The 13,200-nt window shown below is 52.3% G+C and overlaps 1 protein-coding gene across 6 annotated transcripts in view; it reads right to left on the bottom strand.

The window, feature by feature from the left end:
• Positions 1–13,200, bottom strand: part of UHRF1 (ubiquitin like with PHD and ring finger domains 1) — a 32,835-nt gene that overhangs the window by 9,734 nt on the left and 9,901 nt on the right. For all 6 annotated transcript variants that reach the window (XM_082379223.1, XM_082379224.1, XM_082379222.1 and 3 more), the window contains exons 3-11: positions 12,474–12,749; positions 11,688–11,848; positions 9,353–9,568; positions 4,713–4,813; positions 4,434–4,620; positions 3,740–3,863; positions 3,539–3,646; positions 3,153–3,257; positions 2,199–2,305 (exon numbers count right to left, since the gene is read on the bottom strand). In XM_082379223.1, coding sequence (XP_082235349.1) covers positions 2,199–2,305; positions 3,153–3,257; positions 3,539–3,646; positions 3,740–3,863; positions 4,434–4,620; positions 4,713–4,813; positions 9,353–9,568; positions 11,688–11,848; positions 12,474–12,749 — 1,385 coding nt within the window. The remainder of the gene's footprint in view (positions 1–2,198; positions 2,306–3,152; positions 3,258–3,538; positions 3,647–3,739; positions 3,864–4,433; positions 4,621–4,712; positions 4,814–9,352; positions 9,569–11,687; positions 11,849–12,473; positions 12,750–13,200) is intronic.

A 13,200-nucleotide genomic window follows, 5' to 3' on the forward strand; every position in this document is an offset into this window, starting at 1 on the left:
GGGAAACTGAGGGAGTTCCCTGGTGGTTAGGACTCAGCGCTCTCACTGTCGAGGGCCCGGGTTCGATCCCACATCAGGGAACTAAGATCCCACATCCCACAAGCCGCACCATGACATGGCCCAAAAAAAAAGAAGAAAATTTTTAAAAAATAAAAACTAGGACTTCCCTGGTGGCACAGTGGTTAAGGATCTGCCTGCCAATTCAGGGGACACGGGTTCGAGCTCTGGTCCGGGAAGATCCCACAGGCCACAGAGCAACTAAGCCCGTGCACCACAACTACTGAGCCTGCGCTCTAGAGCCTGCAAGCCACAACTACTGAGCCCGCGAGCCACAACTACTGAAGCCCGCACACCCAGAGCCTGTGCTCCGCAACAAGGGAAGCCACCGCAATGAGAAGCCTGCACACCACAACGAAGAGTAGCCCCCGCTCGCCGCAACTAGAGAAAGCCCGCGCGCAGCAACGAAGACCCAACGCAGCCAAAAATAAATAAATTTATTTTTTTAAAAATAATAAATAAATAAAATAAAAATTAAAAGAAAATAAATTAAAAAAGAAGAAAGAAAACAGACACACAGGGGACAGGGCCCCATGAGGCAGGGGCTGGAGTGTGTTACATCTACAAGCCAAGGGACACCAAGGAAGGACCCTCCCCTGGAGGTTCCAAATGGAGGATGGCCCCGAGGCACCTTGACTTTGGACTCCGGGCCTCCAGAATGAGGCAAGAATAAATTCCTGTTGCTCTAAACCACCCAGTTTGCGGTGTTTTGTTACTCGAGCCACAGGACACTAACACGATGTGGGGGAAGACGTCACCCAGGAGAAAGCAGGTGGCACACAAACGCGGGCTGGGCCGGCAGGCCTGTCCCGACAAAGGGCACAGAGGCCTGGGGTCGGTGGACCGGAGGTCAGCTCCGCATCTGATGTAATGCCGCCACCTTCCTCAGGTGAGCAAGAAAGAGAGCTGCCACCGCACAGCTGTCCTCCCGTGCAGATGGCAGTTGTTAAAGAACGGATTTCTTAGAGTTTTAAGTCCAGACTTTTATCACTGCTCACGAGCAGTTCCTCACACTGTTAAATCTCCTCCGAAAATGAGATTTTTTTTTTTTTTTCTTGGCTGCACCACGTGGCATGCGGGATCTTAGTTCCCCAACCAGGGATCGAACCCGCGCCCCCTGCAGTGGAAGCACGGAGTCTTAACCGCTGGATCACCAGAGAAGTCCCAAAAATGAGATTTTTTAAATGGCTAGTGAAATTGAAATATTCTACTAGACTAATACATGCACGAAAATGAACCCTTCCCTCTTTTTTTAAAAAAGATATTTAGGCAAAGAGCTTTCTGGAAAGTAAGAAATACCAATTTGTATTTCTACCAACAGTGGAACGCTAGTCTATGCCTTGGCATTTCTCAACACTGGAGAATTTGGGGCCAACTTTACAGGGTAAATAAATAGTACCTCAACATTACTTCAATGTGTATTTCTTTGATCACTAAAGGTGAACAAATTTTCATGGCCACTGTAGATCTGTGTTACTTGGCAGAATGATTTGCATGTCCTTTACTTTTTTCTGTTAGTTTTTCTTATTGATTTGCAACACAGCTCTTTACATATAAGGGCATAACCATCATCAGGTGTCATGCTTGTGGCAGACTTTTCCCCCAGGAGTCACCTGCCTTTTCATTGTACGTATGGGTTTTATTGGTGTAATTTATAATACATAGGTCATCAAATCTCTTGTCTTTTCCTTTGGGCTCTGTGATGCTGTTTATGCTTTACCCCATCCTGTAAATCGAGGCTCAGCAAACTCCTGCCCACCTCGTGGTGTTGCAGATAAAGTTCTACTGGAACACAGCCGTCCACACTCTTTTACATGTGCTCTGTGGCTGCTCACGTGCTATGACGGCAGAGTTGAGTGGTTGCCACAGAGACCGTGCGGCCTGCAAAGCCAAATACGTTTATTATCTGGCCTTTTGGGGGAAAAGTTTGCTTCAGTGCATCTGAATGACTCACAGGTGGACAGAGTAGGGAAGAGATGGACATTCGTGGTCCTTACGTTCCATCACACTCTTAATGGGAATCTAACTTCCTGCACATCAAAGCCCCAAACGGGACCCATCCCCTCCCCTGTGAAGCCACCAGAGGACAAGGCAGACAGACATGTGCTGGTGAAGAAACAGGAACACTCGATTCTGCAAACCTGTTGGTGTTGGTGAGTTTCTGATCACAAGACTGTTCTGCAGTCCGCTTGTTACCGGAAAGGTCTCGTCCACCGCTACCTGTGTACGTGAACGAGTTCCCGTGGTCCTGAAACAGATACGGGGGGCAGGCTGAACCCCGTACGCAGAGAAGAGGAGAGACCCACTCAAAACAAACCCACACACACCCGTCAGGATGTCAACTGTCAAAGAACCAGGATGTCAGGATCAACTACCAAAGAAACAGATAATAACAAGTGTCGGTGACAATGTGGAGAAACTGGAAGCCTGTGCACAGCTGGTGGGGATGGAAAATGGTGCAGCTGCTGTGGAAAACGGTATGGAGGTTCCTCAACAAATTAAAAACACAATCACCATATGATCCGGCAATCGCACTTCTTTATACCCAGAAGAACTGAAAACAGGGACTTGAAGAGATTTTTGCAGATCCAGGTTCATAGCATTACTCACAGTAGCTAAAATGTGAAAACAACCCAGGCATCCACTGATGCATGACTGGATAAACAAAAATGTGGTCCGTCCACACACTGGAATATTGTTAAGCCTTAAAAAGGAAGAATGAGATTCTGACACATGCTACACCGTGGATGGACCTTGAGGACATGATGCTCAGTGAGAGAAGCCAGACACAAAAGGACGAATACTGTGATTCCACTCACAGGAGGTCCCTAGAGAAATCAGATCCACAGAGACAGGAAGTAGATGGTAAGGACAGGGGCTGGGGAAGGGGATGGAGAGTCAGCGTTCCCTGGGGACAGAGTCTCAGTTTGGGAAGACGAGAAAGTTCTGGAGATGGACCGTGGGGATGGCTGCACAACAATGTGAATGTGCTTAATGTCACTGAGCTGTGCTCTTAAAGATAATTAAGATGGTTAAGTTTTACGTTGAGTATTTGCCACAATTACATAAAAACAAAACCAGCTCCCCACACTCACCACGTCATCCTCATACCCTCCAGCCAGGACCAGGGAGTACGCCCCATCGTTGCTCCGGCCGTGGATGCCTGCCACATGAGGTCGATGGACCCCAGACTCGCTGACCTGTGAACACCACCGAGAAATAAGTGGCACCTCCTGGACCGGCCACTGCGCGACGGCCCTCCTCGCTCCCGCCTTTGGAGCCAGCGCCTGACTCTTCCACTGAAAGCATCACTCTTGTTATGAGAACCTCTGCCCCCGAGAGACCGAGTCCGAGCCACACCAGGGAAGGACCTGGCGTGAATCCCCAGCCTCCTGCCCTTGGGATAGCCCTCCCCAGAGGAGGGGCTCCTGGAAGGCCAGCGCCCGTCGGCCGAGCCCCAGGGCCCGACGTCTGCAGGTACCTGGACTCTGAACCTCCACATGGTGCCCACGGGGATGCCCGGGATGGGGCCGAAGTGGTTGGACGGCACGATGGTGCACTCCTTGGTGCGGCCCACGCACGCCATGCCCTGTCCATTCCAAAACAGAGGGGAGAGCAGCGTGAACGGCCGCAGGGGGTGGTGCGGGGCGGCAGGGGCGCACGGGGCACGGGGGCCCCTCACCTTGCCCCAGTCCCGCTGTGAGGACGACGTGGCCGACGCCATCTTCGCCTTCTTCTTACTCTCCTTCAGCTTCTCGCCTGCCTGCACCACCTCGCTGGAGTCGATCCGGCACTCGGGGCAGTACCTGCGACCACAGGGACGTCACCCTCTGCCCGTGGCTGCACGGCCGCCTCCTTCCAGCCCCCTGCCGTCCTGTGTGTCCAAGACCAGGACGGAGGGGGGGGGGGGTGGCGGCAGCGGGGGTGAACTTGAATCCATGAGCGTGACATAAGAAATCAAGTTCCTCGGTCGCACGGGCCACATCTGAAGTAGCCGCGTGTGGCGAGTGGCGCCCGTGGTGGACGGCGGACCCTGACCCCCTCCCGCTGGGAATGGCAGTGCCTCCCACGTTGAGGCCAAGTCCAGCCGGCACGTGGCAAACACACAGGGCAGCTCGACGGCACCTGCTCCCTGCCGTGGGCTCAGTTTCCCCGTCTCCACGGGGAGGGGACGGTGCAAACGACAGCCACTGCCGTTAGCAGGTCGGGGTCCTCAGACCACAGCCCAGCGTCGCAACCGTCCCCTCCAGCGCCGGGGACACCCGCTCCGCTCCTGCCCGCCCTGCCTCCTCCCTGCAGTGAGCCGGGGCCCAGGCCTCGCGCCCGCCCCCCCCCCACCGCCATCGCAGGGTCACTGGCAGCCCCCAGGCACTCACCACTCCTCCTCAGCGGGGACGCTGCTGAGCGGCGGGCACAGGCAGTACGTGTGGAAGGCCATGTCGCACTCGTCGCACAGCAGCTGCTTGTCGGGGTCCTGCTTGCCCCCGCACAGGTGGCAGGCGCACATGCGGCACGGCTTCCGCTCGTCGTCCTTGCAGTGCTTGCAGGAGGGCCCGCTCTTCCCTGGACGCGGGAGGATGGGGTCAGCTCAGGCACGACCCCGCCACACCGGGCGCCCTGCCCGCCCACCGCAGAGGGGCGGGATCGGAACTCACTTCTTGTCGGGTTTTCCACCATGGGGTTCCCCTCGCCAGGGCGCTCAATCTTGAAAACCTCGTCCACGAAGATGATCCGACAGTCATTGAGAGAATCATCCCTGCGAGAGACGGGCCGTTAGGACATCCCACAGGGCCGGCCCCGCCGAAGCGCCCGAGAAGACTTCGCCACGTCAACACAGCTCTCAGAGCCTGTGAACAGCTCCGCCTCTAATTGCATCAGAGAACAGGCTTTTGCAGGGCACCGTGAACTCGATTAGCTACTCCCCTTGCAAATTCAAGCCCTACCAAATCAGGAACAAGGTGAAAACAACAGACAAACCAGAGTTTCATCACGTGATGCATTTGAGAGAATCATTTCTAACCTGCGTGTAGACAAGGCCCATTTAACAAGGCCCAACAGGCAAAAGCAATAAAGGTCTGATCAAAATACAAAAACTCCTCTAAGTTAAAACGACCCCAGGGATCATCTCACCACCTCCATCAGATCATCCCATCACCTACATCATCGGCAACCATCTAGGGAAAGCAAATGCGAGTCAGGTGTATAATTTCACACTGCCTGAGAACCACATTCAAAAAGTAAAAGCAGATGGAATCAATTTGAGGATGTTTTATGTAACCCAATGTATACAAAATATCATTTCAACATGTAATGAACGTTAAGGAATTATTAACAAGCTAGTTTGCATTCTTTTTCAGCACTAAATCTTTGAAGTCCATTGTGCATTTTACACTCACGACGCATCTTAATGTGTCCTGGCCACATTTCAAGGGCTAGGCAGCACGTGTGGCTCGAGGCTGTGAAACTAGATGGGAAGGTCCAGATCTACCCACCAGTTCACAGGAAACACAGGGACAGAGGAACAGAGGAAATGACACCGTGAGGATGCTGGTGGGAAATCCAGACTGTGCAGAGTCTGTGGGACAAACAACCAGGCTTCCCCAACAAATAAATTAGTCCGCCTGCCAGTGCAGGGGACACGGGTTTGAGCCCTGGTCCGGGAGGATCCCACATGCCGCGGAGCAACTAAGCCCATGCACCACAACTACTGAGCCTGCGTTCTAGAGCCCGTGAGCCACAACTACTGAGCCTGCACTCTGGAGCCCGCGAGCCCCAACTACTGAGGCCCGCGTGCCTAGAGCCCATGCTCCGCAACAAGAGAGGCCACCACGGTGAGAAGCCCGCGCTCGCTGCAACCAGAGAAAAGCCCGTGCGCAGCAGTGAAGACCCAACACAGCCAAAAATAAAATAAATAAAATAAATAAATTTAAAAAAAAAAGAGAGAGAGATCTGCCAACCTAACTGAAATCTTTGGACGTTACTTAGATCTTAAACAAATAATTTAAAAAAAGAGTGAGCTAATTGGAAGACTGAACAATGACTGGCTATATGTTAAGAAATTAGTTAATTTTTATGTTGTAATAATAGCATTAAAAGTATGTCTCTTTAAAAGAATCATTTTGAAGAAATATACTTGAAAACATTAACAGATACAATGAGTCAATGCTTGGGAGTTACTTCAATATAACGGTGGTGGTCATCATCTCAGATGAAGGAAAATTAAAAGAATTCATTGCTAGCCAACACACCTTTATAGAATAATGAAGGAAGTTCTTCAAATAGATAGGAAATTAAAAAGGAAAGCATCTTGGAGGAAAAAGAAGGAAGAAAGAATAGAAAGAGCAGAAATATGGGTCCATACAATAAATTATGCTTCTTACGGGTTTTCTAAATCATATATGATGATTGAAATAAAAACCATAACACCATCTGATGTTCAAGACAGTGACTATAAAGGAATGTAAATGGAAGAAAGATTTCCACACTTCCCTCAAAGTGGGAAAAGAGATACCAGTATGTCACACGTTTCTATGATAAAATCCAGAGAAACCACTAAAAAAACCGTATAAAGCAATACACTCCAAAAGACCATCAGTAAATCAAGATAGAGGGCTTCCCTGGTGGCGCAGTGGTTGAGAATCTGCCTGCCAATGCAGGGGACACAGGTTCGAGCCCTGGTCTGGGAAAATCCCACATGCCGCGGAGCAACTAGGCCCGTGAGCCACAACTATTGAGCCTGAATGTCTGGAGCCTGTGCTCTGGAACAGGAGAGGCCGCGACAGTGAGAGGCCCGCGCACCGCGATGAAGAGTGGCCCCCGCTTGCCGCAACTGGAGAAAAGCCCTCACACAGAAACGAAGACCCAGCACAGCCCCCCAAAAAATAATTAATTAAAATGTACTGATAATATGCTAAATAAATAAATAAATAAATAAATAATAAATCAAGATAGAATCCTAAAAAATACTTACATAACCCACAGGAAGGACAGAAAAAGAGCAACAGGAAAAAGAAACAGAGAAAACAAATAGAAAACAAATAACAAAATGGCAGGCTCAAGCCCTAACATACTAATAATTACCTTAAATGTAAATGGTCTAAATACAATTGACCCCTGACCAACATGAATTTGAACTGCACGAATCCAGTTATAGGCGGATTTTTTTCAATAGTAAATATGGCAGTACCACACAATCCCCAGTCGGTTGAATCTTCAGATGCGGAACCACAGATACAACGGAACCGCAGAGATGGAAGGCAGACCGTAAGTTAATGCTCAGATTCTTATTAACTGCACGGGGGTCAGCATCTGTAACCCCCGAGTTGTTCAAGGGTCAATAATGTATGCCAAGTGGGACTTCCCTGGTGGTCCGGTAGTTAAGACTCCGGCTTCCACTGCAGGGGGCACGGGTTCGACCCCTGGTCAGGGAACTGGATCCTGCATGCATGCCACAACTAAGAGTCCACACGCCGCAACTAAGAAGTCCGCACGCCACAACTGAAAGTTCTCGCATGCCACAACTAAGACCCAGCGCAGCCAAAATAAACAAATAAATGTTTAAAAATAAATAAATAAATGCTTATATTAGAGCTACAATAATCTAAGTTACTACCTCAAAAAAAAAAAAAACACTAGAAAAAGAAAAGCAAAATCAACCCAAAGAAAGGAGAAGGGAGAAAATTACAAAGATGAGACCAGGGAATTCCCTGGCAGTCCGGTCCAGTCCAGTGGTTAGGACTCCACACTTGCACTGCAGGGGGCATGGGTTCGATCCCCAGTCGGGAAGCCAAGATCCCACATGTCACAGCCATAAATAACTAGCTACATAAATAAAAATATTAAAAAAAAAAAAATGAGAGCAGAAATTAAAGAAGTGGAAAACGAGAAAACATAAAAAAGAAACAAAACAAGAAGCAGGTTACTTTTTAACAATCACATCACTGTACCAGGGCCGAGCCCTGGGCCCTTGCCCCTCTACGCCCCCATCGGCCTCCTCCCTGGTCTCCCTGCGGCTATGCTGCCCCCTGCAGTCCATTCCCAGCTCGGCTGCCCGAGTGATGAGTCCTAATTATAGGTCAAAGCCTGTGGCTCCCGTGCTTTCAGCTCTGATGGCTGCCAGCAACAGAGAATACACACCAGCTCCGCACCACTCCCGGCCATGCCCTGAATGCTTCCTTCCTCCCTCTCTCCCTCCACTCCAGCCCACTGGCCTCCTTGCAAGGTCACAAACGCACCAGGAATGGTCCTGCCCCAGGGCCTTTGCACTTGCTGTGCCTATGCTCAGGACACTGTTGCCCCGAAGATCATGTCTATATACAATACATACAATGGAGTATTACTCAGCCACCAAAAAAGACGTTCATCATGAAACATGGATGAACCTTGAGAACATTATACTCGGTGAAAAAAGCCAGACACAAAAGGACAAATCCTGTGTGGTCCCACTCATAGGAGGTGCCTAGAGTCATCACATCCATAGAGACGGGAAGTAGATGGTGGGGCCGGGGGCTGGGGAAGGGGGATGGGGAGTCAGTGTTTCCTGGGGACAGAGTTTCAGTTTGGGAAGATGAGAAAGTTCTGGAGATGGATGGTGGGGATGGTTGTCCAGCAATACATATGTACTTAATGCCACTGAGCTGTGCACTTAAAAACGGGTAAGATGGTAAGTTTTCTACACACACAGAGGCAAGGAAGAACAGGGCTCGGCAAACGTTTTCTGCAAAGGGCCAGATGGTAAATATTTTTGGCTTTGTGGGCCACACGGTTTGTTTCACAGTTACCCAGCTGTCCTCTTGGTGTCCTCCTAACACTGAGCAGCCACAGTGAATCAGTGAACAGATGGGCGTGGCCTGGTGCCAATAAAACTTTATTTGCCAATCAGGGGCGGGGCCAGCAGCCCGCTGATCCCTGATGTGAAGGGCACCTCCATGTGGGTGTGTGTAGTTCGGTGTACATTCACGCCTGTTTGTGCACAGAGTGGCCCTGGAAGGTGCCGGGAACCATCATGTCTCCAGAAAGGGGAGAACCAGGTGACCAGGGGACAGAAGAGAAGGGAGAATATTAACTGTGTGGCCTTCGGTACTTTCTGGATTTTGCCCCTTTTAGACTTTTCACCTGTTTGCCAAATTCAAAACGACAAACAAAAGAGAGCAAGGACGCTTGAAATCTCTGCCTGGGGCCCAGAGACAGTTCCCTAGGCGGGGTAAGCAGGTGGGGCGTGGAGACCCAGAGAGGAGGCAGAGACCAGGTGGAGGCCGGGTGGAGGCCAGGCGGAGGCCGGCAGGCACTGACTCACCCGATCCTGACGTTGGCGTGCAGCTCCCGCACCGTCCGGGTCTCACGTTTCCGCAGGATCTCCGCGTCGTACCAGAAGCCGCGATCCTTGGGGTTGTCAGGGTTGTAGTTGACCATGACCATCTGGCCCACCTCCAGGTCCTGCCATTTGATGATGTGTCGGGCGCGAGCCCGGACGTTCCGTGAGTTCATCTGGACCACTCCGTTCTCCGGGTAGCTGGGGGAGGGGGGGAAAGCCCCACGCTCAGACCCCAGGTGCCAGGGGACCTCAGTCCCTTGACGAGAGAGAGAAGCCAGGCGGAGATGGCCGCCTGGTGTACGGGTTTGGGTTCTGCTCATCACAGCAGCCTGGAAAGCCCCCTCCCCATGATCTCACTTGCTGGTGTCAAAAACACACAGCTATAGCGACACGTTCCAATTACAGAAGGTGTTGTGGGTTGAACTACATCCTCTAAAAACCTATGCTATGATTCCAACCCCTGGCACCTTGGAGTGGGATCTAATTTGGAAATAGGGTCGTTGCAGATATAAGGAGTTCAGATGATGTCATAATAGAGCGGCCCTAAACCTAGTGACTGATGTCCTTACAAGAAGAGAGGATGAGACGCAGACAGAGGAGAACGACACAGGAAGAGGAGGCAGAGGCTGGAGGGATGTGGCCACAAGCCAAGGACTGCCGGTCCCACCAGAAGCTGGAAGAGGCAGGAAGGATTCTCCCCTTCAGGTTCCAGAAGGTTCACAGCCCTGTCGCCACCTTAGTTTTGGACTTCTGGCCTCCAGGACTGTGAGAGAATAAACTGTTGGAGCAACGCTAGTGGTACTTTGTTACAGCAGCCACAGGAAACTAAGACAGCAGGAAATGCGGGGAGGGAAGAACTTAACTTCTTCCACATACATGTGTTGAAAGTGATTTTTGTAGAGGGATATACATTATTTCGTTTATGTAAATACAACATACTGGAGATTAGAAAATGATAGGAAGTCATTATTCTGGATATGCAGGAATATTCCAGCAGCCTCAAAAAAGGCATAAAATAATTGAGCTAAAAGTAGCATATTCTATTAGCAACAAAGTTAAGCCTCAGCCGTGAGGGGGACAACCCCAAATCTATTGCAACTAGCTCTATAGCCTGGTACTCATTATTTTTGCTAATAAACCACCAAGTACAAGGGCTGCCCAGCTTTTCCTGTGAAGGACCAGACAGTCAATATTTTCAGCTTTGTCATCTGGAAGGTGTCTGTTGTGAACACTCAACTCGGCTGCTATTACCATGAGAGCAGTCACAGACAAGGTGTAAACGAATCGGTATTGGTGTGTTTCGATAAAGCTTTATTTACAAAAACAGGCTGTGGGCCAGATTTGGCCTGAGAACTAGAGTTTGCAGCCCCTGACCAAGAGGATGGGAATGTTACAAAAACTGCGATTCACTCGTACAATTACTCCCATAATTCTTAGAGCTAAGCTTAGGATGTGCCAGAAACCGATGTAGGCAGTAGGGACCCAGCAGAGAACCACAGAATGTGAGCTCCCTGTAGGCAGGCACGCTTGCCCTCTGTTAGGTACTGAACTGTATCCCCCAAATTCATACACTGAAGCCCTAACACCCAATGTGACTGTATTTGGAGATAAGGCCTTTAAGGGGTGTCATCAAAGTTAAATGAGCTCAAAAAGGCAGAGCCCTAATCTAAGGGGATTGGTGTCCTTATCAGAGGAGGAAAAGACACCAGAGCTCACTCTCTCTCTCTCTCTCTCTCTCTCTCTCTCTCTCCGTGCACACAGAGAAAAGGCCATGTGAGGATGCAGTGAGAAGACAGCCGTCTACAAGCCAGGAAGAGAGCCCTCATTGGGAACTAACCCTGGCAGCACACTGATCTTGGGACTCTCAGCCTCCAGAACCGTGAGAAAATAAACATCTGAGGTTGAAGCCGCCCAGCCTGTGGTATGCTGTTACAGCTGCCAGAGCCCACTCAGACACCCTCTGTGTTCACAGACAGGAATCCCCCATGCCTATCGCAGGGCCTGGCACACAGTGAGTGCTCCGTAAGTACTGTGTATTCCGGCGAGGGAGAGAGAGGACACCTAAGACGGTTTCACACAGTGCTATGTGGTATGAAGAAGATGGCACAGGAAACAGGGAGACCGCAACCCTGAGGGGACGACTGGGCAGGGTTCTCCGACGAGGTCCCCACGACGCTGGTCCTCAGGGTGGGGGGGCCTCCGTGTGGTTTGGGAGCACGAGGGTGGGGTCTCAAATCCTGATCATCACCCCCAAGGCAGTTCCAAACTCCAGGTCCCACGCCGCCGCCCCAGGCCCGCCTGCCCCGCGGATACTCACTCGTCATATTTCACGTGATAGACGATGTCGTCCTCCGGCTTCGGGCTGGAGGTGGAGCTGCAGGGCTCGTCCTGGGCCGGCACCTTCCTCGTCACCCTGATGACCTTGGCCTCAAACCACGCGCCCATGTTCGTGTCCCTCGCGTCCACGTACTCGCCAGCCTGCGGGGGCAGAGAGCTCTCACTCGGCCCAGGGAAGGGATGCCTGACGAGCAAAACCGCCAAGAGCCTGCTTTGGTTCCTGGGCCCGGATGCTTCTCGCTGTGGCACTGAGGACATGGGGCCTGGGTCGTTCTCCAGAGGGAGGCGGTCCCAGGCCCTGGGGGGGGTCGGAGCAGCAACCCTGACCCCACCCACTCGATGCCAGGCGACCCCCAGTCATGACAACCACAGATGTCCCCAGGCACCGCCCAGTGTCCCTGAGGGCAGAACCACCCCCTGCCGCGTGGCCCAGGGAGGCCAGAACTGCCCATTTTTCCATAGAAGAGGGAATCCAGATCCTTCCGTGAAATGTCATGATCTTAGGGGGAGGATGGCAGCGGATCAGGACTTTGACAGCCGTTGCGAGGACCACAGGGAAGACACCCGCAGGCCCGGACACGGGATTCTACTTTAGGGGTTAGGAAGGAATCCCTGAGTACCTATGTTTCCGCCAAGGAACCTTGGGGAGATGGTCATGACAGGACGGGGGTGCCCAGCCTCGGGGATGGAGGGCTGGGGGGCGCTCCTGGGGTACAGGCGCCAACCGGGCGGAGCACACCGACCCCGGCCTCCGCGGGAGCCCCACCTTGTAGAGGCCCAGCTCCGTCTCATCCCACTCATCCTCGTCGGCCTTCCCTTCCGGCTCGGCGGCGGCCTCGCCACTGTTGGAGGACTTGTCAGACTCGCTCTGGGCCAGGCAGCAGCCGGAGTCCGTGTCGGAGAGCTCCGAGTCCCTCTCCTTGCTGCCACCGCCGGTGCCACCGCCGCTGGGGGCGGGCAGCACGAGGCTCTGCCGGACCAGCAGCTGGATGGTGTCGTTCAGGCGGACGTCATAGTCAAACAGCGTGTGGCCGTCCTCCATCTGCAGGGACATGGGACTAGGTCAGCAGACACGGAGAGCTCGCCACGGGCGAAGGACCGCACCAGCCCTCACGGAGGTCCCACCCTGGAACAGACCACCGGCCCGTGAAGCCTGCCCACGCCCCGGGGTGCCCAGTGACCCCTTCCTCAGGGTCCCCAGGCCCTCTCAAGTGAGGACGGCTGCTGCCACTCGGGGAACGTTCCCCGGGAGCACACGGCCTAACCCCGCTGTGCCGTGGCTACGCATCGGGTATCAGGGGAGGTGTTAATACTTTATGTGCTTTGGAACTTCTGTTACAGTAAACACGCGTCACCTGTACCCCTGGCTCTCAATCGAGGGTGATCCTGCCCCCAGGGGACGTTGGGCGATGCCTTAGGGACGTTTTTGGTTGTCATGACGGGGTTGGGGGCGCTAAGGATCCCCAGGACGGCCCCCACAGAGAATGACCTGC

Source organism: Balaenoptera borealis (genome assembly GCF_965194805.1).
Source record: "Balaenoptera borealis genome assembly, chromosome: 2".
NCBI classification, from domain to species: Eukaryota; Metazoa; Chordata; class Mammalia; order Artiodactyla; family Balaenopteridae; genus Balaenoptera; species Balaenoptera borealis.